Source organism: Homalodisca vitripennis, chromosome 6, assembly GCF_021130785.1.
Source record: "Homalodisca vitripennis isolate AUS2020 chromosome 6, UT_GWSS_2.1, whole genome shotgun sequence".
In the NCBI taxonomy this organism is placed as follows: Eukaryota; Metazoa; Arthropoda; class Insecta; order Hemiptera; family Cicadellidae; genus Homalodisca; species Homalodisca vitripennis.
The window spans coordinates 85,072,733-85,099,631 of record NC_060212.1 but is presented as its reverse complement, the minus strand read 5'-3'; the positions used below and the strand labels follow the sequence as shown (position 1 = coordinate 85,099,631).

The window sequence follows — 26,899 nt, the reverse complement described above, 5'->3', positions numbered from 1 at the left end:
ACTTGTTGTTTATGGTAAAGGGAACATGCTATTTTTGCGCAAAGTTCTCCATACTTCAGACTGAGACACTGCGAATCGCCTAGAAAAGACGCCGTGTACTGACACCAGGACTGCGTTTCAGTAGCCATGATTATAGCCTCTTCCATATCTACATTATTCTGGGCAGGGCGAACCCGATAATTATTAATACTAGGAAGTTTACCTGTTACTCTTAGGGTACGAAATGATCCACTGATCGTTTTTGGGTTTGGAACTCTGCGATTAGGAAATCGTCTTCGGTATTCTGCAGTAGCAGCGGTTGCATTTCCGTCACAAACGCCTAAGACAAATACCATGTCGGCATATTCTTCTGTTGTAAATAACAAAGGCATTGCAATTGTGATAGTAAGTTACTTTAAAATACACTTCACTAACAAACGAGTAGTAAATTAATTGTATTAAATTGCACTCATTAAACTAGTACAGAAATTGGTAAACAAATAATTTGGATTCCTCAATAAATTGCAGTGTATTGTTGAACACTGATTTGTGATACCAACTTATAAAAACATAATTTACCTTCTGTAAAGCTAACGTGACAAAGATATGTAGGTACATGATGTAACCCATTTGGATAGTCCTAAAAAGTAATAGTATTATTGTTTTTTAGTTGAGCATTAATCTATTAAAATCGTATTTACAATTGTATGCTAATCAATTTATTTTTGTGTACCTTATATCATTACATTATGGTGTTTTATTTACTAAATACGTATTTCTTGCTTGGTAGAATGTTTTGTTGTAAAATTAAATTCCAGAAACTAATACTTCCCTGTTAATAGCCGTGTGGCACATAATTTTATTCAGAATTAAATTTTCTGCAAGTTTCTTTGTAAAAAATGTGGGTCTTCAATGCTATTTAAACAAAATAATTGTCCGTTAAACCTTAAAAAAAGTGTTTTCAAAATATTTTATTTTCTGTTTTTTGTAGTATATAACAAAAAAACTAAATGAGATACAGCTATGAGATGAACTTTATTCAATTTCATCATCTAAAAATCCGTTAGAAAAAGTTGCATTCGCCTATAAAATATATCTCTTCATAAACACGCGGCAAATCATCATTTGACCTCCTGCACACAATTTTTGGTGAAATCTTCAATTGGCCCATAACCCAGTAAGGAAGCATTTCCGGACCCATGTTTATATGAACTTTTTTCTTTATTTTTTATAGTACAATCAGCTCAGAAAGTGCCGGTAACACTAACCGAATCACCGGTATATATATATATATATATATATATATATATATATATATATATATATATAATATATATATATATACAGGGTGTCCCATGAAGAAACGGAGAAACTGTCAGGACTTGTTCTTACGGTGAAAATAACGAAAAAAGTTCATGTACACATAGGTCTAGAAACGCTTAGTTAGCGAGCTATACAGGGTGAAAGATTTCGCCCAGATTTCAGTGCCACCGTTAAAAGGGAGCCCTATTAAATTATTTTGGGCGTTACCCAGGACGTAAAATTTAATGTATATTATGCAAATTGAACTGAAAAATTGAATAAAATTGGTACCAGACCTCTAGCTGCAGTAATTTTTAAGATATCTGAAGAAATACGCAAAATTCGGTGTCCAAAAACAAGTTTCATTTAGGTTTCAAGTATATTAACTTTGTTAAATGTGTAACAAACACGTAAAATTCTTTAACAAAACTTGTAAAGAATTAATTTCTTAAGATAATGATGTAAAATAAGCCAGTAAAAATTGTACGTAAACGTTATGAAAATCAATTTTTAATTAAATAAATAACGTACGAAGAATAGACAAAATCGGTTACACTTTTTGTCTTGCTGAACGTACATGTTTTTATAAACATTTATTTTCACTTACTATTGCAAAAAAAATAAATGCTAACAAAATAACTAACCTTAGTTTAGTAACTGTTCGAAATTCCCTCCTTCACAATACACACAGCACTCTGCTCGACGTAAAATATTTGTGGTGGCTCTGCGAATTATGTAATTGCCAAATACAAAATAATTGAATCGGAAAAAGTGACGCTCTGTGGTGTAATGGTAGCACATTCACCCGGCAAGTGAGAGATCCGGGTTCAACTCCCGGCGGAGCAAGTACTTTTTGCGATTAATGTTTATTGAAATTATATATATATATTTATATTTATTTATTTATTTACTTTCATCCCACATTACACAATGTATTGTATTATTGTGCTGCTGTATGTTCATAGTTTCCTCTTATAAAAACTGAACTTTTGTAAGTCACAAATTATAACTTTGTTTTGAATTTTCTTTAAATAGCTTTAGTATAATTACTTTTTAAGTCATATCTTTTTTTGGATTCTCCAATATGCGCATCTTGTTCAGCTTGCAGAGTAGTTCTTTCTTCAAGAGATCACCTTTACGTTTAGCATGAAATGTATCACAAGTATCAGTTGGGAGGTTTATATGATAGGTTGAATTCTTTGTTAAAAATGTCATAATATAACCATGGCTTACCTACATTTTAGTCAGTATCATTTTTTAAGCAATATTCAGTGTAAAGGGTGTACATTTTCGGTATGGTTTATTTTGGATCCAAATATTTGTAGTAGTTTTTTCTCTGGAATAATGACATCCATAGCACGGAAATGATAACATACAGGTGCTGACATTGTCAGTAGTAGCAGTTGGAGTTTTATTTCTTGGCATGTTCTTTCTTCTTAAATCTTAACAAGGTCTCCTTCTTCAGTATTTTTTAAAACATTTATCACTACTTTATTTGAAATACCTTGTGTATTTAAATGAAAAATGTCTTTATTGAAGAGGTGGAATCATGGCTATCAAGCTCTCTCTACCACTCAACCTCAGAGTGGTCAAGTACATAATAAATCAAATAAATAATTTTACAGACATTTATTTTTTGGTTTTGAATAATAAAACTATCTGAAAGATTAGTAGTTCTCAATTTACCTGAATATTCGAGTTGTTTTTTAGTGTGAGCTATTTCATAACTATTTATACAAGATTTTATGTAATGTCTTTTAATATCATTACTGTTTTCAACACTCCAATACCTTGTCTTTCTATTAAAGATATTTTACTGTAGCAATTTTTGCACCAACAAGGTGGTTTCACGACTTTTGCTGGCACAATTTTATTTCCCTTAATTTTATACTCCTGTCCAGAAAAGTATATATTTACAGGCAAAGAAGCACCCTTTGTGTCAAGAAAAACCGATACTGACAACCAACTAGTTCTAACGTCTACATGTGTGTACATTCAAGTTTGCCAAGAGGCAGTTGGAAAGTTCTTTTTTAAGTGTCTTCCAAGGATAACTTAAAAGAAATTAATTTGATAAGATACAGAAGACATTAAGAAATTAAATGTCCTACAGCTTTGCCAACCACCTCTAATCATCCGATACCAATTTCTAAGGCAAAATATAATGACAATATCTTTGTTACCTTATATACCTATTATATGTCATTCTATTCTAAAACATTACATACATCAACTAATTATGCTGATTACCCAGAAATGTATGATGATTGTCCAAACTTTGGTGATGTAAATTAATTAATTAGCCTATATAAAAAAAAGTAAACATTTGTCTTTTTAACTGATATTAAAAAACAATTTTATATCCCGTTGGGGGTATTTATTTAATTGAAAACCTTTTATAATTATTAATAAAACGTTTTAAGCACTATGTCATAAGAGGCAAAAGACACTATTTCCTAAGATGCCTAGATCCTGCAGCGAAGGTCAAACATTGACATGAAAAAGCCACTTTATAAAGTAACTGTAATGCTTTTGGATGAAAGTAATGGTAGCATTCGATAGTGGATAAATAAATGTATCGATTAATATGAAGTTCGGTACTTTTCGATCTTTGATACGAGTCTGAGAGAACAATATATTTAATTTTCATTCTTGTCATTTCTTTACTAATGTTTATGTATTGGTAAGTTTGTTTGGTTATGTTTCTTGTTGCAAGTATGGTATGTAATATTATTTGAAGTTATTATTTAGTCAAGTAGTATAAAAATGTTTTGAAAAGTATTTCTCTTTCACCGGAGTGATGTAGTGAAACAAATAATTAGTTTTTCAACATAACTCAAGTTTCTTTAACTATGTAGGCTTAGGTTAGGAGTATCAAGTTTGTATTTTAGCAAGTTTTATTTGTTTTATATGTTGAATTTTACCAACATTATATGCCTTTGAAATGGGTAGAAACTATTTATATCAATCTAGTGATATAAGATAGTAGTTAGAAAGTAAACCAGTAGGCCATGACAGGGGTGGTAAATCTGATACGCCTAGTGTAAGATCTCAGTGCCCCAATCAAAACTAGGTTTATATTTATACATTTTTGTAAACACATTTCTATAACAATTAGGGATATGTGTTCACAATAGGGGATGTGTTTAGCAGATAGATAAAATTTTATTTTTTGAAATGAGAAGAAAATTGGAACATTACTTCTAACTTTGAAGAATTTGACATGTAAAAAATTATGCTCTTCAGATTTATAAATATGATGAGATATATGCTACATAATTTTGTACTTGTACTTGTTATTGATAAATTATATGTTATTGCTAACTCTTGATTATGATATAATACTGTTTCATGTAAGAAATAACTATTATTCTTTTAATATAGTATGTTACTAGGGTAATGTCAATTTTCATAAAAAAATACTCTGATTGCAAGTTTTATCACTATAAAAATAAAAATGTATTAAGTAAGTCCATTAAACTATATATGTTCTGAAACTAGAGAGATGTAAAAATAATTGTACTTTGGAATTTTGATTTGGAACAAATATACCACTTCTGTAGGTATAATCCCCACACCCTGAATAGAAAAATATATACAAAGTTTAAATTCTTCATAAAAACAAAAACATAAAGAATTTTATTTATAACAGTAAGCATAACAAAAAGTAACCTACAGATTCTAATAAAAAAATTGTATATGACAATGCATAATCAAAAAACTTAGTATTTCTTATAAAATACCCTTGCAAAACCTGGAAAAGTGGCCTGCCAATAGAGGTAATTTAGTTGTCAGTTCTTGGGTTAATAAGTGGCATACACGTCTTGTTAACCCTTTCAGGGCCAGGACCAAATATGAGATGTTGCAAAAATTTTTCACATCTAATATCCCCTTGTGACTAGTCAAAAGTGCCAGGCTAAAATTGGCGATTTTGCAGTCTCGTAGATTAAAATTTATAATTTTTCATAAAAATTAGAGAATGACCTAAAAGTTGCACCAAATTACTTGTATAGATATATACTATCAACAAAAAATATATAGATGTAGTTTTAAGTAATTTAAAATTTAAAAAATAATGTTTTAATTGATTATATAAAATTTTTTATTTTTTATTTTATTTTTTGCAAATAACTAAAAAAGGAAAAATAATGGTACTTTGGGATTATACCGACCACACCAGTATGAAGAACACAAAAATAGAAATTTAGAGAAACAAACATGATAGAACGAAAAAACAACTCTTCAATTACAAAATTACAAACTTACAAGCATTTCCAGGTATTGTGATCGGTATTGTTGTCGCTGTTATGTTATCTTTCTCAAGAATCCTGATTACGGCAGGCCGCGCGGCATCACATGATTTGCACGGTACATAATTGCTTTTCCATTACAATTCAATTTATATTTCTGATTAGCCCCTCTAGAATTTGATATTTTACTGATAGGTACTATCTCGAGGGATGTTTTTCTGGAGGCACTCGCATTTTGGGTGGCGGAATGTGATCAAGAATAAAAACAAGTTTTGAGTGTTTTTTCAATAAAGAGTTTAGTTTTAGTTTGATCATGTTTGTTTTTATTCTTTATTTTTGTGTTTGGAGAAATGTAGAGGTAAAACACGGAAGTACAACAAAGCGACGCACCAGCTGAACGGGCGGCGAGACTCTGCAATCACGTTACCTACTAGACGCTCGACTTTGACCTCTGTCTGAGGATGGGGAGGGGTTTGCGATAAGACAATTCCTGTTTTATACTGACGAAATATTCTTCTACGCTAATCTAGTAATCAGTAGAAGCAAAATGTTAAATAACGATTCATGTCTGGGTGTGGTCGGTATAATCCCAAAGTACCAAAATAATTTTACAGTGGGAAGCTATTTTATTATATTGTACATTTAGAAAGGAACAACCATACAAAATTTTGTGTTATTTATCTCATAAATAAATTTGTTACGACACATTTTGTATAAATACGCATAATTGTACTTCGCAACATTTTATTGTCTAGTGTTACAGCAACTGACTCTTACATTGCAAGAAACTTAAAATAAATATTCACATTATGGATGTACCAGTAAACAGATGATTGTAGGATCCATAAACAGTTTCAATACAGTTAAAAAACACTATTTACCAAGAAATATTTACACAATTTGGTACTTTGGGATTAAAACCGACCACACCAGTATGAAGAACACAAAAATATAAATTTATAGAAACAAACATGAACGAAAAAAACAACTCTTTAATTACAAACTTACAACGATTATCAATTTGTTAATGGGGTCAGATTCCGTTATATGCCCCCAACGCTTAAACTTTTTTCAATGAACTTGGAACGTTATAAAACGATCTAGTTGAGTAACAGAACTAACATTCCATCAATCAACAAGCATTTCCAGGTATTGTGATCGGTATTGTTGTCCCTGTTATCTTACCTTTCTCGAGAATCCCAATTACGGCAGGCCGCGCGGCATCACATGATTATTTAACCCTTTTAACCCCAGCCATTTTTCCATGGACTTGCCAGAAAGCCCATGGCGATAAGGAACCGTAGTGCAGAATTGAGGGAAAATACATCTAGTTTTCTTATTTTTGAAGATAATTTTTAGGTTTTTGTTTTAAATTGTTCACAAATAAGTGTACTCTTAGATGTAATAGTTAAAAAGTACTTTTACAGAATGATTTGTTTTTTTTTTAGCGTATTTATCCATAAAATTTTTTTTATTTTTTTTTATGTTTTATAGTTTGGACATACATAAAGGGTAGAAAAAAAATTGTAGCCCCTGAAAAATGAAGCAATTTTGTTGTACACATATTTCTTACTACACACACAAAATTTGAAGAACTTTCCTTGATAAATGCAGAAGATATATCCAATTAATTGTATTGCTGCATAAGCACTTCTTCATATATTTTCCACATATACGTCAGTAGAAGTATACAGATATGTATATTTGTTTTTGCACTTTTGTAATAATAACAATTGTAAAATAACACAAACTAAATGTAATGGTTTGTAAGACTAAAACTTGTTTAATTTTTCAAAAAAGTAAAAGAAATAATATTTACAATATATACATTTTATATAAACAACTCAATTCATTGTCTTCAAAAATAGCACATTCACCACTAATAATAGGGTACTTTGGGATAATACCGACCACACCGGTATGAAGAACACAAAAATATAAATTTATAAAAACAAACATGATAGAACGAAAAAACAACTCTTTAATTAAAAAATTACAAACTTACAAGCATTTCCGGGCATTGTGATCGGTATTGTTGTCGCTGTTATCTTATCTTTCTCGAGAATCCCGATTACGACAGGCCACGCGGCATCACATGATTTGCACGGTACATAATTGCCTTTCCATTACAATTCAATTTATATTTCTGATCAGATCCTCTAGAATTTGATATTTTACTGATAGGTACTATCTCGAGGGATGTTTTTCTTTCGTTGACATCAGCGCGAAGGCATGGCACTCGCATTTTGGGTGGCGGAGTGTGATCAAGAATAAAAACAAGTTTTGAGTGTTTTTTCAATAAAGAGTTTAGTTTTAGGTTGATCATGTTTGTTTTTATTGAATTTTTGTGTTTGGAGAAATGTAGAGGTAAAACACGGAAGTACAACAAAGCGACGCACCAGCTGAACGGGCGGCGAGACTCTGCAATCACGTTATCTACTAGACGCTCGACTTTGACCTCTGTCTGAGGATGGGGAGGGGTTTGCGATAAGACAATTCCTGTTTTATATTGACGAAATATTGTTCTACGCTAATCTAGTAATCATTAGAAGCAAAATGTCAAATAACGATTCATGTCTGGGTGTGGTCGGTATAATCCCAAAGTGCCAATAATAGTGTTTATCAAAGTGTTTTCACTCACTGGTAACTATTCTCTACGACGTTTACTCATGTTTTTTTACTAATAATACAATAAATCACACGAAAAACAACCGCTTTCAATCACGCAAACTAATTGAGGTTATAAGTCAGCATACAACAACAATGCAACTGAAGTCGTCTGACAGCTGACATCGACAAATAAACTACGCTCAACGACGACGAAATACGATGCTAATTGGAAGGTTTATTGTTTTTGCTTGTAGCCCGTTTCTTCACCGACTACTATACCGAAACTGATGGCATTTGGACATATTATTAGCCAGCTACATTAAATTCTCGAGACGTCCGGTATATCGGACGTTGGGCATTTTAGCTAGACCACCTCTGTCCGATATATCGGACGCCGGGGCTAAAAGGGTTAAGTTTTTTGCACGGTACATAATTGCCTTTCCATTACAATTCAACTTATATTTCTGATCAGCCCCTCTAGAATTTGATATTTTACTGATAGATACTATCTCGAGGGATGTTTTTCTTTCGTTGACATCAGCGTGGGCTTCGGCAGCACCTTCGGTGTTGCCGAAGCCCGCGCTGATGGCCGGAGGCACTCGCATTTTGGGTGGCGGAATGTGATCAAGAATAAAAAAAGATTTGTGTGTTTTTTTTCAATGGCACTCGCATTTTGGGTGGCGGAATGTGATCAAGAATAAAAAAAGTTTTGTGTGTTTTTTTCAATAAAGAGTTTAGTTTTTTTTTGTAATGTTTGTTTTTGTTTAATTTTTGTGTTTGGAGAAATGTACGGATAAAACACGGAAGTACAACAAAGCGACGCACCAGCTGAACGGGCGGCGAGACTCTGCAATCACGTTATCTACTAGACCGCTCGACTTTGACCTCTGTCTGAGGATGGGGAGGGGTTTGCGATAAGACAATTCCTGTTTTATATTGACGAAATATTGTTCTACTACGCTAATCTAGTAATCAGTAGAAGCAAAATGTCAAATAACGATTCATGTCTGGGTGTGGTCGGTATAATCCCAAAGTACCCACAATTTTATTTGAAAATTATTCACACTTTTTCTATTTACAAATGTGCTTTACAATTTCACTCCCGTGAGATCGCAAATTGTCAGTCATTGTCACGTAACAACTAAAACTACTAATATTTACAACCACAAAATAAAATAATGAAGAAGAATCCAGCATATAATAGTACGATTACACAAAAGCATAAAGAATTTACAACAAAAGATCGAGTCAGCTGATAATGTCACGTGACAATTACGAAATAAAAATACATATACCTCCAAAATAAAAATGATATTCATATTAATTATCTACAAATATACCAGGGAATAAAAAAACATAAAACTTTAATCATTTGATGTAGTATTTATTTAAGAAAACAATGAATATCAAGGAGACTTTATATTGCCGACTGGCGCTTTTTGCGTATATCACCGACAGCAATATTTTGCCGCCTGGCACTTTTCAGACGCGATATATGGCGGCAATATATTGCCACCTGGCCCGGAAAGGGTTAATCAGTTGTTACATCGAATGATTGGATATATTATCCAACTTACAATATTAATAATTGTACTCTACAAGAAAAATAATACACAAATAGTATATTTTAATTTTTGATAAAATAGTAGGCCTAAATTTAACAATAACTTAAAAAAAAAACAACAAAACCAACTTTTACCTAGACTTAAACATTAGAGAAACGTTAATTACATTATTTAGACCTTGCCTGGATGATAGTGAGCGATTGTGGATAGGTTTTGTGAAATGGAAGAAAGGATTCTCCCTAGATAAGCACACTTTCCTCCAGTATACAAATATCACAATAATGGTCTGCCGGTATTCCACACCTCAAACTTCATAAGATTAGGCTGCTTATTAAAGTCAACCCTAATAGAATTTTAAATAGGCTATTCAATTAGACAATAAAGGCTGGGATATGCACTAGTTCAACACAACACAAACACATTAGTAGTTAATGAATGAATGCATTGTTTTTATAGGCTATTCAATTGACTAATAGACAATAGACAATAGACAATATTATTTATTTCCTTTAAGACATTTTACAATGTAATTGGATACGTCAAATACAAGAAGACAAACAGCATTTTTGAGATCATTAGGTTACTTATAATAAGATCTTACAATTTATAGAACTTATAGGCTATAGTATAAAAATAGTAATCAGTTGCCTAGTTAATTTCGGAAAAATTATAGTCCTTGTACTCTGCCACAGTATAAAAGGCTTGGTCTTTAATCCAGTCTGATACAAAAACATTTAAACTTGTTAAAAGGCAGATTTCTAATAGGCAATGGTAGTTTGTTATACAATATGAGCTGTTGATAAACATGACTATTTAAAGTTTTTGAGAGTCTTACATATGGAGTTATAAGGTTGTTTCTATTTCTAGTTAAATGGTCATGATTCAAGTTTTGAGCAGCAAAGGAGTCTATATTCTGTTTAACATGAAGCAAAGTACTTAAAATATATAAGGATGGAACTGTGATAATTTTTAATTTCTTAAAACTAGCCTTACATGATTGTCTCAAGGTTAGGCAGTCCAGAACTCTCATGGCCTTTTTTTGCCATATGAAGACCTTAGAGGCATGACAGGCGTTGCCCCAAAGGCGAATTCCATAGTTCATTTGTGAATGGAAAAGACCATAGTATACAATTAACAACGTTTGTTGGCCTATAGATAATTTAAGTTTCCTAAGAAGAAAGACAATGCGGGATAGTTTTTTACACAAATTTAAAATGTGGGGTTCCCAGCTCAAGCTGTTGTCCAGTGTAAAGCCTAGTAATTTTACTTTGCTACTTACATTACTAGTAACAGGAACATCCCTGAGAGAAAAATAGATCAGTTCAGTTTTGCTATTATTGGTAACTAGATGATTAGAATCAAACCACCTTTTTGCATAAGTAAAGGCATTAGACAGGTTATGTTTTACAATTTCAAAATTACTATCAGAACAGAGTAGAGTGGTATCATCGGCATAGAGTACACAAAAAGTTGGAATATTACAATATATATCATTAACAAAGATTAGATACAAAAAAGGTCCAAGAACGGAGCCTTGTGGGACACCAGCTATAACATCATCTACAACCACTTTTTGCTGCCGACCAGATAAATAAGATTTGATTAAGTTTAGTTCCTTTTTTTCTGATACCATAGAAATATAGCTTATCGTACAAAATATTAAAAGACAGGCAGTCAAACGCCTTTGTCAAATCTATCAAATTAGATGCAACTATGTGTCCATTTTCAAAACCATTAATAATATACTCTACAATTGCTTCCATAGCTAAAACTGTGTTGTGTTTGGGACGAAACCCATATTGATGGCTATACAATAAGTTATTACCATTAAAATATTCATGAAGTTGTAGGATCATGCAAGATTCTATAATCTTTCCAATGATGGGTACGATGGCTATGGGTCGATAGCATTCAGGAGCCTTTAAGTTAAGTCCCCTTTTTTTTAAAAATAGGTGTGATCTTGGTAAGTTTTAAACCTTCAGGGAAGATTCCATGTCTTAGTACTAGATTAATTAAAAAAGTTAACGGTTTGACAATAAATTCACCAACAGTTTTTACAACATAGTTTGACAGACCAAACACATCTTCGCTTTTAGAGTTGCTAAGGTGTGAAATAGTTTGAGACACTATTTCCATACTGACCGGTTGCCAGCTAAAACCAGAAACAGGGATAGGCTTATCAAAGTTTACAATAAAATCATTATGGTTGTTGTCATTTAAATCTAGATCAACATCACTATGTACATTTTTTGACACATTTACAAAATAGCTATTGAGACAATCAGGAGAAATATGTATGACATTTTTAGGTTTAATATAGCATGATTCACTTCTTATAACTTTCCATGCCATTTGGCACTTGTTTTTGGCATTAATAATGAGGTTTTCATTGGCTGTTTTCTTTGCATTTGGGATTGGTCTATTTAGTGTATAATTACAATAGCCTATGTTCAAGTGAATTTGAGGAATATAGGCTACCTACAAATACTTCATTGTTTCATGACTATATTTCCCAAAGTCTAGGCTTACATATGTCTTATTATTATGGCCAAACTTGACAGTAAAATAGTTTTCCTTTTGCTCTTGTGGTCAAGTCTATGGAGGGTTAAACTCCTTAGGAACAATATTGTTTCATTGCATAATCAATGTACAAATTTTCTTAATCTGTAAACCTTTTGCTACAAACTGTTGTAGAGCATAAGTCATACTTCGATGTAATGTACCGTGTTAGTTTGATGATTTCACCTAATACATGCTTAATAAAATAAAATACAGATAATGACATAACAAAAGTTAAGGTATAATTCACTCACCCACATCGGCGTCAAAAGGTGAAGATGTTGAAAAAATGCCCATTGTTAACTTAGGAATTTAATAAACTTTACCAATTCAGTTATAACACACCAATCAAAAATTTCAGCAAAATGACATCATTTTAATGCACGTAACCCACATAGGTTGACAACAGCGACAATGAAGCCATTTTAATGTCTATCAAAGTTCACAGCTGTCAATTAGATTTACGAAGATTGCTACGTAATGTTGCAGGTTTGCCAAAATGATGTGTAAAACCCAAACCCACAAAGAGGTGATTAAATTCATATTTACAGTAAATAATGTATAACAATACGTGTATAAATCCATTAAATGAAACGATAACACCTAAGTTAAGTGATAATTATTAAAAATATATTTAGCTGTTATGTACAACTTTTCATGATACAGTATTTCATATATAAAATACATAAGTATGTTGGTCACGATTACCAGTCTATGATGCTTTCTCAATTTAAACTTATGTCAACATTAATGTTAATTACTGCCACTCCAAATTCATAAATATTTAAGAGAAAGGTTTTATCATTTTTAACAAGTTTCCATGTTATCCTTAACAACCTTCAACGATCTTAACAAAATGTCAAATATTATATTTAGGAATCCACCTCGATATATGATTCACATGGCAAACTCATATTTGGAACAAACCACTGTACCTAATACAAAGTTTTGGAGATGTGTTGGCTGTTTGGAGGGAAATTACATCTATCTCCTGAAAATAAATTTTGACTGGGTAAAGTTGTTTTGAAACCTGGTCTGAAAGGGATTTAACTGTAGGACACTGACACGAGCACCTCATGGGCTACCCAGATGAGCTGATCAGCAATCTCGGTGAGAAAGAGTGTGGATGGAGGGGTCCCTCCTACCAACTACAGATAGCCTGTGTATTGGTTAATGGATCGGCTGTACCACGCGTTCTCGCGTCATGCTCTTCTGGATTTAATACAGTTTAATTTACCTGGCAAACCTACCATAAATGTACCACTGTGTCATCAGCATATAGTCTGAGTTTAACACTTTTCAGTAGTTTGGTACAGCATACATATATTTAAATTACATTTTCAAGCTGGATATTGTTTATTTATTTTTTTTTTTTTATTTATTACAAACTTTGTACATTATCATAGAGAAAAGTACATGAGTCATATTCATATGTGTCTTCCTTCCTTGAAGTTGGGCTTGTTGTCCCGTCCCCGTCATGGTGCGTAGATCTCATTGTCTTGTAGGGGTTCTCTTCTCCAGTTCTCAAATTCTTCTATGGAGTAGAAGGGTCTTTCTAGGAGCCATTTGACTAGCAAGTTCCGCATCTCCTTGGTACAGTTAGTGTTTTTTATTTTTTCGGACAGGATGTTCAAGAATTTGGTCCCTTTAAAAGTTGGCTGCCTTTCAAAGAGTGCCAATCTGTGTTGTGGTAGGGTATAGTGGCTGGCTGTTCTTGTGTTGTGAGTGTGCACATTGTAACCTCTTTCAAGTTCTTGCTTGATGGCATACATTACTGTTTCTATTATGTATAGAGAAATGACAGTTAGTATTTTATTTTGCTTGAAAGCTCTGCGACAGTGGTCTCTTGGATTGAGTCCAGCCAGTATACTGACTGCTTTCTTTTGTAGAATTAAGACTCTTTGCATGTTTGATTTTGAGGTGGCACCCCATACTGCTATCCCATATCTTAAGTGTGCTTCGAGGAGTGCGAAGTAGGCTGTCCTGACTGTGTCATCACCACTTATTTGTTTCAACCTTCTTAGTACGTATAGAGCTGAGCTCAGCTTCCCACATAGCTCGTTTACGTGAGGTGTCCATGATAATTTGTTGTCAATGGTTATACCTAGGTACTTAGCCTCTTCAGCCCTCAAGAGTTCTGGAAGTGGGATTACTTCATCTTTTCTTCGTCCAAAGATAATCTGTTGGCTTTTCTTCCTGTTGAGGACAAGGTCATTTTGTTGACAGTATTTTTCTGTTTTGTTAAATACATCAAAAGACTCAGCTTCCAGACGGTCAGGTTCACAGTTTCTGTTCAAGAGCACAGTGTCATCTGCATACATCAGTGTTTTATAGAGTTCGTCTAAGAAGGAAGGGAAGTCACTGACAAATAGAATATACAGGATAGGTCCTAAGACCGATCCTTGCGGGACTCCTCTTTGTACGCTTTGGTGGTTTGAAATTATTGTTTGGGTTGTTCCATTACAGGTTGTTCTGATTGCTACAGCTTGGGTTCTGTGTTTTAGGTAGCTTGCAAACCACGTCAGTGATGTTCCCTTTATTCCCAGTTGTTGTAATTTTCTGATTAGCATTTCATGGCTTATGCTGTCAAAAGCTTTACTAAAGTCAAGAAACACTGCTGTTGCTGTGTCCCCAGCTTCTATTGCTTGTATCAGATATTCAACCAGGTTTATTGTGGCAGTAGTTGTTGAGCGGCCTTTTATGAAACCATGTTGATCTTCTGGTAGTAGGCTGTTTCTGATGAGGTGGTCCAGCAATCTGACTAGCACAATTTTTTCAATTACCTTGGAAAAGGTTGAGAGCAGCGATATTGGTCTATAGTTTTCTTCTTTTGTTTTACTTCCCTGTTTGTGTTTAGGGTATATTTTAGCTTGTTTTAGTTTTGTGGGAAAAATGCCTTGAGTGAGAGATTTGTTTATTATATGTACTAGTGGCTTTGTCGTTTCCAGTTCACACATTTTTAATATTTTTGAGGATATGTCATCCAGACCAGCAGAGTTCTTTGACTTTAATGATTTGATGATTTTTCTTACTTCTGACGGATTTGTTGGCCAGAGTACTAAGTTCTCAGGTGTGATCTGGGGGTCTAGTAGTACCTCAGTGCTTCTGTGGTTGTTTGACTGAGAGGTCAGTGTTTTGTTTGCTATATTTACAAAAAAAGTGTTTAGTTGGTTTGCAATAGCTTCGGATTCTGTTATTATATTACCGTTTATTTCCAATTTAGAGAGTTCTGCTGTTTTGGTCCTGTTGTTCTTCTCTTGATTTATTGATTTCCAGATAGCTTTTGCCTTGTTGTCAGAGTTCCTGATGAAGTTGTCAGTTTGATGTTTCCTAGATTGTTTAATGTGCAGGTCATAGTCTCTTTTCTTAACGGTTGCGTCAGTTTTTAGTTCAGCTCCACCTGTTCTTAGGTATGCTTCTTGTGCTTTAATGAATCTTTCTTTCTTTATTTTTAATTCAGGGTCCACTGGTATACAGGTTTTATTCTGGTTCTTTTTTCTAGTCTTGATGTATGGGCACGCTCTGTTCAGGTTGTAGGTAATTGTTTCAATAAAGTTGTCATAAGCTGCATCTGCATTGTCCGACAGTAGAACATCCTCCCAGTTTTCTCTCCCAATCAGGTTTTTAAAAAGTCTTAGGTTTCTGTCATTCAGGTGTCTTTGTAGAATAATCGTTCTTACATTTTCTTGTCTTGTGATATTTAAGGTACAAAGTTGTCCTGTGTGGTCAGAGATATGTGCATGAAGAACTTCTGCCTTGAGGTTGTCATTCGGTATATTTGAGCAGACCATGTCTATAGATGTAGCACTGTGGGGAGTTATTCTTGTTGGTGGAAGAGCAGTCCTTGTTATGTTGCACTCTGCTAGTAGTTCATCGAGTTTCTGTTGCTTTGTGTTGAGTGTTAAACAGTCTACATTGATATCACCCATAACAACCACAGTGCTATTCCATTCAGGAATTGTATTCAGGACATTTCCAATTATTTCTGTTGCAATTTCAAAACTGTTCTCTGGTCTGTATATTCCAATAATATAGTAGTCCTTCTGCAAGATAGTTATTTTAATAGCAGCTAGTTCACATACTAGTTCAAGGCTGTAGTGTGAGACTTCTAAACACGTTGCTTCCTTTTCAAGCTTCTCGTTTACGTATATAGCAACACCTCCTTTAATATGGTTTTGTCTACAGTAGTTTGAAGTTAATGTGTAGCCTTGAAGCTTGGTGTTTTCCAAATTGCCTTTCATTAGGCCATGCTCTGTAATAATGACTACATCTGGGGTGATTTCTGTAATAAGTTCATTTAGGATATCTATTTTATTTGAAAGCCGGTCTGCGTTTTGATGAAATATTGTTAGTTTTGTTTGTGGGATTTGAGAGTTACTGCAGTTGATGAGTGTTTCTGTTAAGTGGTTTGTTGGTGTTCCTGAGTTTTCTCTAAAAAATTATTTTCAGTGGTGTGAGGCTTTCCATTGAGGTGTATAAAAAATGTTATGTTTTTATTGTAGAAATCCTGTATACTCTGATCTTCTGGACAGTATACTCTGATATTGCAGGATAAAGCACAATTATTTTGATTTTGTTTAACCTTGATTTTACAACGTAATTAATGACAGGCAATTAAATCTTGTCTACATACAAATAAACCAATACAACGGAGTATCGAAAACCCCGATGACGTAAGGAAGTCTAATGTAACAAATTAACCTTGCTTCATGAAGTGACGTAGCCAAAAAATCGAGAAAGGTTTAAACATCCTGGAGATTGAAAGGCCTACTGGCAAAATTTAGAAATCTTTTGGTTTAAAAGTGTATTATCAAGCTAATTTTACTTTTTTTCTTAAATTTGCTTGCTTATTGATATTTGATTATAATTATTCATGCATGTAAACATTTATGAGAAAAATCCTTCAAAATATTCGAGAATAGTATTAAATACAGTAGGTACAGTAATTAAATAATGATCTTTAGTTAAGGACTCTCAAATACAAACAAACCATTAAATGGAGTTTTTAAATTGAATCTTTTCTATTTTAAAATGTAAACCAATAACATTATATTTTGTTTATTGCATTTTCCAACTTCCTTAATCAAATTAATATAGCTTGTAGGTTATAAATATGTTAGAATTTACTCAATGTCATTTATTATACAACATTTTCTAACGCTATAACCTAACAACTCATTCATTTGTAATAAATAATAGAAATCAGAACCGTTCCGAACTGAGGAATTTGATCAGCCGCATGTTCGGGGTTTGTCGGTACTAAACGGCTCTGTCCCCAACCTTTCTCTCCGAGATTGCTGATCAGCCTATCTGGGTGGTACATGAGGAGCTCTTAGCTCAGGTCCGATTAACTCAGATTTGGTGACCGGAATGAAATTCACACCTTCTTCTTCTTTGGTTATGTGTTCTAGTTGGGTATCACACCAAGAGGAGCGCTAGCCTCGCTTCTGGTCCGCTAACATCAGTCTGCTGTTATAGGTCAACCGCTATTATTTTTTATTTATTTTTTTTTCTATTTTATTGCCAAATTAATTTTTTGGCAAAAGGCTCAGAACAATTATCCCACGTAGCCTATTTAAAATCTTCTATGTTATGGTTGCCATTATAGTTAATTTGGTAGTGTACATCTGCTTATACTTAATTCCAGAGGTTATTTTTGTTTTCTTTCTCTATTTATTAATTTTTTTATCTCATACAATTTACTAGACATATAAGTTCACAAGTGTTATTTTAATATTATCTCCACTAATCTATTATTTGGCGTTGTTTGTGTTTTTGTCCTATTAGTGTAGTGTTAGTAAAAGCAGGGATTTCTCTAAGGATTTTTTTGTCCATATGATACTTAGGATTGGAAAGGCTGAGGTTAGTCTTCTCACCTGGGGCCTGTCAGGTATAGCCTAACCCGAAATTGGTGGGCCACGGAATAAAGACCCCAGGATACCAGGAGACATATATGTTTCCTAGTGTATCAATGTTTAATGTATATTGTTTTTATTATTATTATTATTATATATTTTTATCGATTACTGATATAAATTTTAAAATCTCATTATATAGCTCCATATCTAAACTTCGTAGAATTTCTATTAATTTATCTTCATTGGATAAATTGGTTTTAATTTTGTTAATTTTTTTAAAGCATTGCTCTCTAGCAAAATGTTGCTTTGGACATTCCATGATTAGATGGCCTACAGTTTCTTTTACTCCCATAGTACACTGTAGGCACAATGGGGTAAAATATTGTTTAATTTGAAAGAGATGGTAATTTACCCTAGCATGTCCAAATCTTAGTCTACATAAGTTTATTACCTTCCATTTTTGTAATTTATTGTTTTGAAACCAAGGATATTTAGAAAATTTAGGTTGAACTTTTTTATACCATTGACCTGATTTATTCTCTTCAACTTCTTTCATACATTTTATTACATGGTATTTCCTTTGGTACATCCTAAAGTCTTCTATTGGTATTTGTGTTGTATCACATTTTTCGCCATTATCTATGGCTTCTTTGGCTAATTTGTCAACTATTTCATTGTTTGTTATTCCTATATGTCCTGGAACCCATTTAAATGTGATTTTTTCTTAGTCATAATAGATTCTGCAATAATATTCATAATTATCCCTTCACCCTTACCGGTATAGCTTGTAGATTCGATTGTTTTAATAGCTGCTTGAGAATCTGAGCACATAATTATTTTTTGATTAGTTAACTTATTTGCATGGGAAATTGCTCTATAGTATATTGCAAACAGCTCTACTGAAAAGCTTGACATGTTTTTATTTACGGTATATTTTTCCACATAATCATTGGAAGGATCAAATATGGCTGCTCCGGTATCTTTAATGGTTTGTGAGCCATCTGTATATATTATTATGCAGCTCTTAGGATATGTGCTCATTAGACATTTGAATTGCTGTTCCAAGACCCTACTTTTAGTATTCTTCTTTGAATTTATATTTTCATCAATGATTGGCTTAAAGGTCAATTTATGTTTTGTTAGGTATACTGGGATGTTCAAATCACTATGCTTAGTAATCTGTTCCTGATATTCATCAATATTATGGTTAAACATGTATAAGCTATTTACTGCTTTAATATATGATGGTATTTTCTTTTTATTCCAATAAATGTTGTTCATTGCATGTTTAGATAGCCTAATTTTGTGTAGGTCGGGTGTTCCTTATTTGTCATTATCTTATAGACCAGTCTTTCAGTGAGTATATCTCTTCTTATACCTATAATGGTATAATGGTAATATTGAACTTTCCATATTTAGTGCCATAATAGGGGTGGATTTAAATGCTCCTAACGCTATTCTTGATGCATTATTTTGTAATGTATCTAGTCTTTTCAAAATATTGTTTGATACATGACTGAATAAGAAACTACAGTAATTTATCTTTGTGCTAATTATGTTGTTGTATATTTGCAGTACTAATCTGGGGTGAGCCCCTCTTTTACCACAAGATATGCTTTTTAATATATTGAGATCCTTTTGACCCTGTTTTTCCAAGCTATAAATGTGTTGTTTAAAGCTAAGTTTATTATCAATATTGATTCCAAGTATTTTGAATTTATCAACTACCGGTATAATTTGGTTGTCTATTTTTAATTCCTAATTTATTTGTTGATTCCTTTTCCTTGTAAATATCAACATTTTACATTTATTCCCATTTATTTTAAGATTCAATTTATTGAATAAGTTTTCCAAATTGTATAGGCCTTTTTGGAGGTTTTCCTTAGCTAGGTCATAGTTTTTATTTGAAGTGTATATTGCAATGTCATCTGCATACTGTATTGAGAATGTTGGGTGAGGTAAAACTTGATTTATTTCTGATACATAGATTGAAAAAAGTAGTGAACTTAAAACGCTCCCTTGTGGGATGCCTTTACATGTGACTCTTTTAGTTATTAGTCCTTCTTGTAACATTATTAGCTCTCTATCACTCAAACAATTACTGCAGTATGCTATAAATCTTGTTGGGATATTAAACTTATACATTTTACTTAACAGGGTTGGTACATGTACATTGTCATAGGCATTGCTGATGTCTAAGGAAGTTAGGAAAAACTGTTCATTATGCGTAAGTGCTATTTGAATCTCTGTAATTAAGAATAGTAAATAATCTCCACAGCCTCGTTTGCTACGAAAACCATATTGTGAATCCGGAATAATTTGTTCTTTTTCAACAAACCATTCTAACCTATACTTGATCATTGTATTAAGTATTTTAATAAAACATGGAATTAATGCAATCGGCCTGTACGATGTCTCATAATATTTATCTTTGTTTGGTTTAAGTAATGCTATTATTTTAAATTTTTTCCATGCATTCGGTATTTTTATTTTATTGTTCCATATATCATTATAGATATTTAATAACATCTTTAGAGCTTTAACTGGTAAGTTTTTAATTAGGCTATATGAAATGCCATCTATACCTGTTTCAGAATCTTTTTTCTTGCTTTTTAAAGCTAATTCTAATTCGAGATATGTAAAATCCTCCTCCAGGGGATGTTTTGGAGAGGGGTAATCACTTCATTATATTGTGAAACATAGTCAGGAGCTACATATTTCGGAAATTTGTCTTGTAAATTATTATTGTTTAATATTTCATTCCTCTCGGGAATATTTAAATTCCTAATTTTTTTTAATTATCCTCCAAGCATATAAGTTAGATTGTTTATCACTTATTTTCGGACATAGCTTTTCCCACCCTTCTTGTTTAGCTGATTTTATTGTATCTCTTGCTTTTAATTGGGCTGCTTCATATTTATGGTAGTTTAAGGGGGTCATGTTTTTTTCTAAAAACATTGAACGCTAGCCTTCTCTGAGCTATGGCCTTCGAACATTCTTCTGTCCACCAGTTTTTGTGAACAAATCCTGCCTTATTATTTACATTTGGTAATTTTATTTGAGGTATTGCAATGTCTGCAGCATCTAGTATTAATTGTTGTAGTTTTTCTATTCGTTTTTCTGAATCGTTGTTATCTATAAAATCGATGTTGTTTTATATAACGTTAGAGGATAGGGACCAGTCGGCTTTTTAATATTTCTTTTTTGTGTTAAGCCTATGTATATTTTATTTTTTTCATTAGGTATGTTATGAGAATTTACATTGAAAGTCATAAGAATAAGATAATAACTACTTCCCATAGGATCTTTCCCTACCTCCCATTTGGTTAAGAATGGATATAACCCATTTGTGACAAAAGTTAAGTCAATCGTGGATTGTTGTCAATAAATATTAGGTATTGTAGTATATTCGTTATTATTTGCTAATATAAACATGGATTCACTAAGGTGTTTAAAAATATCATTTCCTCTTTTGTTGGTTTTTTACAGTTCCAAAATGAATGGTGGGCATTAAAATCTCCACCTACTACAGTGAACCCTTTATCCTTAGAAAAAAATATTTTCATTCCAAAAGTTCTGATTTATTTTTTTATTTGTACAATATATATTATACACCATTATATATTTTTTTTAGATTTGTAATTGTTAGTGCTAAAATTTGAACATGCTCCATGTTAATTTCTTTTTCTATTCTAAATTTTAGTGATTTATGTATTACACACATAACACCCCCATAGCCATCTTCCCTATCTAACCTAACTATGTTGAAGTTACTGTCTTGTAGTCTGTCTGTCTTGTCTAGCCAGGTTTCCTGAACTAGAGCAATATGAATTTTATTTTTTAATAGAACGTTTATAAGTTCTGGCCACTTGTTTTTTATAGCTCTCGCATTCCACTGAAATACGTTTAGTTCTAGGTCTGTGAATGTCATTATCTGTTATTTTTACGTAGTTGTATGTTTAATTTGTGTGTAGTATTACCTAGTTTGTTTTTGTTTCCTATGTCCAGTTGTTCTATGTCATTTTTCTTAAAATCTTGTATTAAGTCATCTAACCGTTTTTTTTGATAAGTTAGGAGTTCTTTCCTCCAGTAATTTATGTCTTAAGTCTTTAATTTTTTCTTTCAGTAGAACATTTAGGTTTTCTCGATTGATATGAGAAAGAATAATTTTTATAGGTTTTGTATTTGTTTTAGGATTTTGACCTGTCAATTGGTTTTCTTTTTTTAGGAGTGTTTTTTTGTTATCATATCCGCCCTAACATTACGAGTGTAGCCCGTGGGTTTTGTGTGTGCACTAAGTACGGTTTTATCCGTACTTGATGTTTCTGAATAGTTTTGATCATGCCCAATGTCATTACCCTCCTCAGTATCCAAAAGTGTATATCTATTGTTTAATCTTATATTTTTATTTGAGTTGTCTATATTATACAATTGCCTGTTGGATTTATTTGATAGGTCTGTACTTAAACTAGAAAAATTTTGTTCATCAACATTAATTCCTTGCTTTAGGATTTGAACGTATGTAAATGGTTTATGTTTTGTGTATCTAGTTACATTTGTTTTTGTAGGGGGGTAAAGAATGCTAGCCTCTTGAAACGACTCATTATAAACGGACATCCGTTCGTTAATATTTTTTTTGTATAATAAACTCTGGGCATATTTTACTGTTGCTAAAATGTTCTCCTTTACAATGCTTACAAGAGACAGGTTTTATACATTCATCTGAATGAAAGGGATCTCCGCAAGCCCTACAAATCCTCGTATTTCCACATGGAGCACTAGCTACATGTCCATAATCAAAACATCGGTAGCATTGTCTGATTGGTTTTATAAAGTTGTCGACAGGCATTCTTACATAATTTAAGGTTATGTATTCCGGTCATTTCTCTGATTCAAATGTTATTTTGATAAAATGTGTATCTTTGAATATTGGTTCTTGGTCTGGTTTATAGATTCTATTTTTAATTCTTTGGGCGAAAACTATTGGGTATAGGCTACTGGATTCTTAATTATTTCGTCCTCTGTAACTTCTAGTTCCGCGTATACGACCCCTGTGCACTCAACCCTATTGGCTGGTACAAAAACTTTATATTGTTTAAGATGTGGTGAATCAAGCAGTCTATTTGCACCTAAATAATTTTTGCAAGTAATGACTAGGTTTCTATTAGATCTTTTGATATAATCAATTTCTTCACTATGTTTTTTTAAAATTTTTCCTACTATGAACGGGTTTATTTTTGATTGATCAATTGATTGAATTATAATTTCAAATGGTCTGTCATTATATTGGTTATATTGTCTAATCCTTCTTAAGTTTGGTTTTTTGTCGTTTTGTCAGTATCTATATTATGTACATCGGTCTTATCCTCAATCTGGGTTCTTTTTCTTTTCAACTCATTCCCTAGGTCTGCTTTAAATAGTGCATCTGTTTTAGTTTGTGTATTTGAAAATTTGTGCTACTTACATTACAGGGTGACATACTTAAATTCGTATTATCAAATGTGTTAAGAACATCATTATTGTTTTGGATTTCAATTATTGTGGCCACTGCTAACTCTGTTTCCATTTCGTTTAAAAGATTAGGGTTGGCTAGACCCACCGCCATGGCGAAGGTCCAGCCTATCAATAAATATTTTTGTTATTTTCAATTTATGTGTTAATTGTATTTATTCAGAAATTAAAGTTCCAGAAAATCTAATTTAATTTATGCTCTATTACTGAGCTATTGTGCTAGATATAGTTATTTCGACATAACCACTTTAAGGTTAGTGTACAGGAATAGGGTTGTTAGCACAAGATTGTAATGGCAACCACAACTATTTCTAATACTCACTCACTCTAACTACCGATTCGAAAGCACAACTCGGAACCACTATTAAAGAAACCTGCGCAGAAGCAAATTTCTGAGCAGTACCGCGCGCAGGAGGGGCCCCCCTCCCGGAATTGGGGGTGTGGAGTGGGACCAGCACCTTCTTGTATCTGTTTATCAGCTGTGTGGACCGTGTCTCGCTCTCACAGTTTTGTTTACTCCGCAGCTACTTTACCTGTTCTATAACTATATATTTTATTGTGTATGGGTATATAAGTGTCGAAGTCTAAGCGCAAATTATTAATTGAACAGATTAATGCAGCTATAGATGCATCCAGGAAGCTTGCATTTTGTTTTGAGGTTAGCCTTGCAGTGGCAGTGGCCATTAAAGATTTGTCGTCCAATTCGAACGGGTCAGTCAAGTGAACAAGTGATCCAGATCAGAGTGTTTCAAAGACACGTTCACCTAGAATGATTCATTCACTTTTTCCTGACAATTGAATAAGTTTGATATTTTTTTCAAACCAGATATGTTATTTTTAATGATAATTAAAACTTATAATATTATTAATAAGTTCATTTAAAAACTCTTATCCATGAAAAATAGCTTAACATCATATGGAACTAACTAAAACTATAGAGTTTATGCATTAGGTTACACTAGGTCCTCAAAATTGTTCAGTCGTTACATTCGTTCACTGCTAACCGATTAAGAAATTAAGAATAAAACCGTAATCGTATAACTCAACAGGGGGACTAGAGCGTCTCCCCATTTGTTGGGAATAACCTTACTTATGATAAATCAAAGGCATATCAATCAACCAAGTCCAATAAGTATTAACATTTAAAATGTTTAGCAATGTATCTGGTAACTTACAATTACATTTTTAAATAAGTTTTAATAGATATATTTGCATTTACTGGATTCCTGAAATAATACAATTATTGTTATATATCTATCCATTCAATGAACGATATGCTGTTTCTTCCTCTATTCGAATACTATTTTATAGCAGATCCTTTCGTTCACTCGGTCATTACATCCAGTCGTTCATTTTGTTTTGTCAACACGATGACCGGTAAACACGCTCTAGCGGGAATGCTTAGTAACTCTGTACTGACCGGTTCAACTGAACGGGTCGCAGCAGTGTACGATACCGACTGAGCCAGATTAGTCAGCTGATGAAATAGAGTGAGCGCTGATCAGTGGTGGGATACCTGGGGGGCGGCGGAGGGGTATTTACCCCACCCTGCGTGAACTCAAATCAACCAAGGTTTTTTTGTTAGCGGTTTACCTATAATAACATATCAAGATGAATTCTTATCTAAATCTGAAAATAATTTAAAATTTTAAACCCTTCAAGTCCAAATTAAAATGTTACTTGGCTGAGTAGGCTATTTACTCTCTTCATGAGACACTGAGTTAGGTCTCTTTGTAATCATTGATAGTTTGTTATTGTTGCAATTTGAAACATATTGTTTTGTATTTGCATTTTAATGTATGTTAAAACAATTTGACTTATCAAAAATGTCCTATTTGATGTACTTAATGCATAGAAATATTTTATAATTTTCCATCGTGCAATAAATGAATCCAATTCAATTATGAGTAAAAAAATAACAATATAATTTTAAAAAACCTATGTGTTTACATCAATTTAAAGAATGCATCTTTTTCATTTTGAATAGCCCAACATATAAAACATTGGGATTCATGTAATTGCTTAAACTATGGCATGGACAGGTACAAGATTTTAACACAAACATAATGTAGCTATGGTGGGAAGGACTTATTCAGTGTAAATATTAAGCAAACTCCATTTCATCTTCTTCATGGTGAGCGTCCGAAATCTGACGCTGTCCCAGATTTGACTCCTGGTATTTGGAGTCACGTTTATCTGCAGAGATAAAAAAAAAATAATTCAGTTATAAAAAAGCTCAAAATGAACTCTTTGCATCTTTACGAAAGAGACAGCTAGACTACAAAATATAACGTAATATAGGATAAGACGTGGAGAAGTTTTCTTCACCGTACTTTTTGACCGTGTCTAAAACACCTTAGCGCACTAAATTGTGAACCTGATGAGGATATTTTATAATCTAGGCGTCTGATGTCAAAACGATTCAAAGAGATTTTTGAACTCCTTCTTCGTCGACTTTTAAGAGTCAAGACTGTAATAGCGTCAGATTTCAGACGCTGCACTAATTGCAAGGTAAACTGGAGCATACTCAACATTCATAATATCTAATGTTGGTGAAAAACATCTGTACATCAAGGCAAGTAAAGTAATCGGTTGTTGGTCAGATCATTATCATATTATTATCATATTATCATATTAGCGAATTTGAAATTGGCGCTATAGAAAGAAATAGGAAACTAGAATAACCCGTTTACTGTAATCTAGGGAGGTTATTACAAAGATGAGTGCCCTGAAATCAAATCACCAAGTTTTAACATGAACTTTCCACTATTTTATTATTGTTATACTCTATGTCTCTAACCATCTCTTCAAAACAAACATTTAGATTGGAAAAATCATGATGGGTTAAAATCACTTTAAAATATTTATAAGGATATGCGTGGAAAATAGAACTTATGTAAAAGAATAATATAACAATTTCTGTAGTATGTGTAGGAGTGCTATTCGACACAATTGTTTGTATTTACTTATATAAAATGTGTTTTAGCATAAAATCAAAACGCAAAGTAGCAATGCTTTCAATAAATTAGAGCAGGGAAATTTATTCAATTTAAATTTGCAAATATCTCAAAATATATGTTTTAGGGTGACTCTCTTAAATACTTAAAGTAAGTTGGTTTATGTCAATGAAAAATGTACTCTTTTGTACTTTTTTATTCTTCTGTACTTCCCCTTGTAGTCTGGTTTCATGATTTCAAAAAGAGCGGTCACATTTATGCTAAAGTACATAGAAAAGAATCGAAAATAGTAATTAGTCTGGCTACTCAAT

General features: G+C 32.7%; 1 protein-coding gene across 1 annotated transcript in view; it reads right to left on the bottom strand.

Moving 5' to 3' along the window:
- The window catches only part of LOC124364485 (signal transducing adapter molecule 1), a 35,172-nt gene extending 22,449 nt beyond the window's left edge, over positions 1 to 12,723 (bottom strand). Inside the window, exon 1 of the mRNA XM_046820016.1 lies at positions 12,517 to 12,723. Within this exon, the coding sequence (XP_046675972.1) occupies positions 12,517 to 12,559 (43 nt within the window). The 5' untranslated portion in view covers positions 12,560 to 12,723. The remainder of the gene's footprint in view (positions 1 to 12,516) is intronic.
- Positions 12,724 to 26,899: the final 14,176 nt, after the last annotated feature.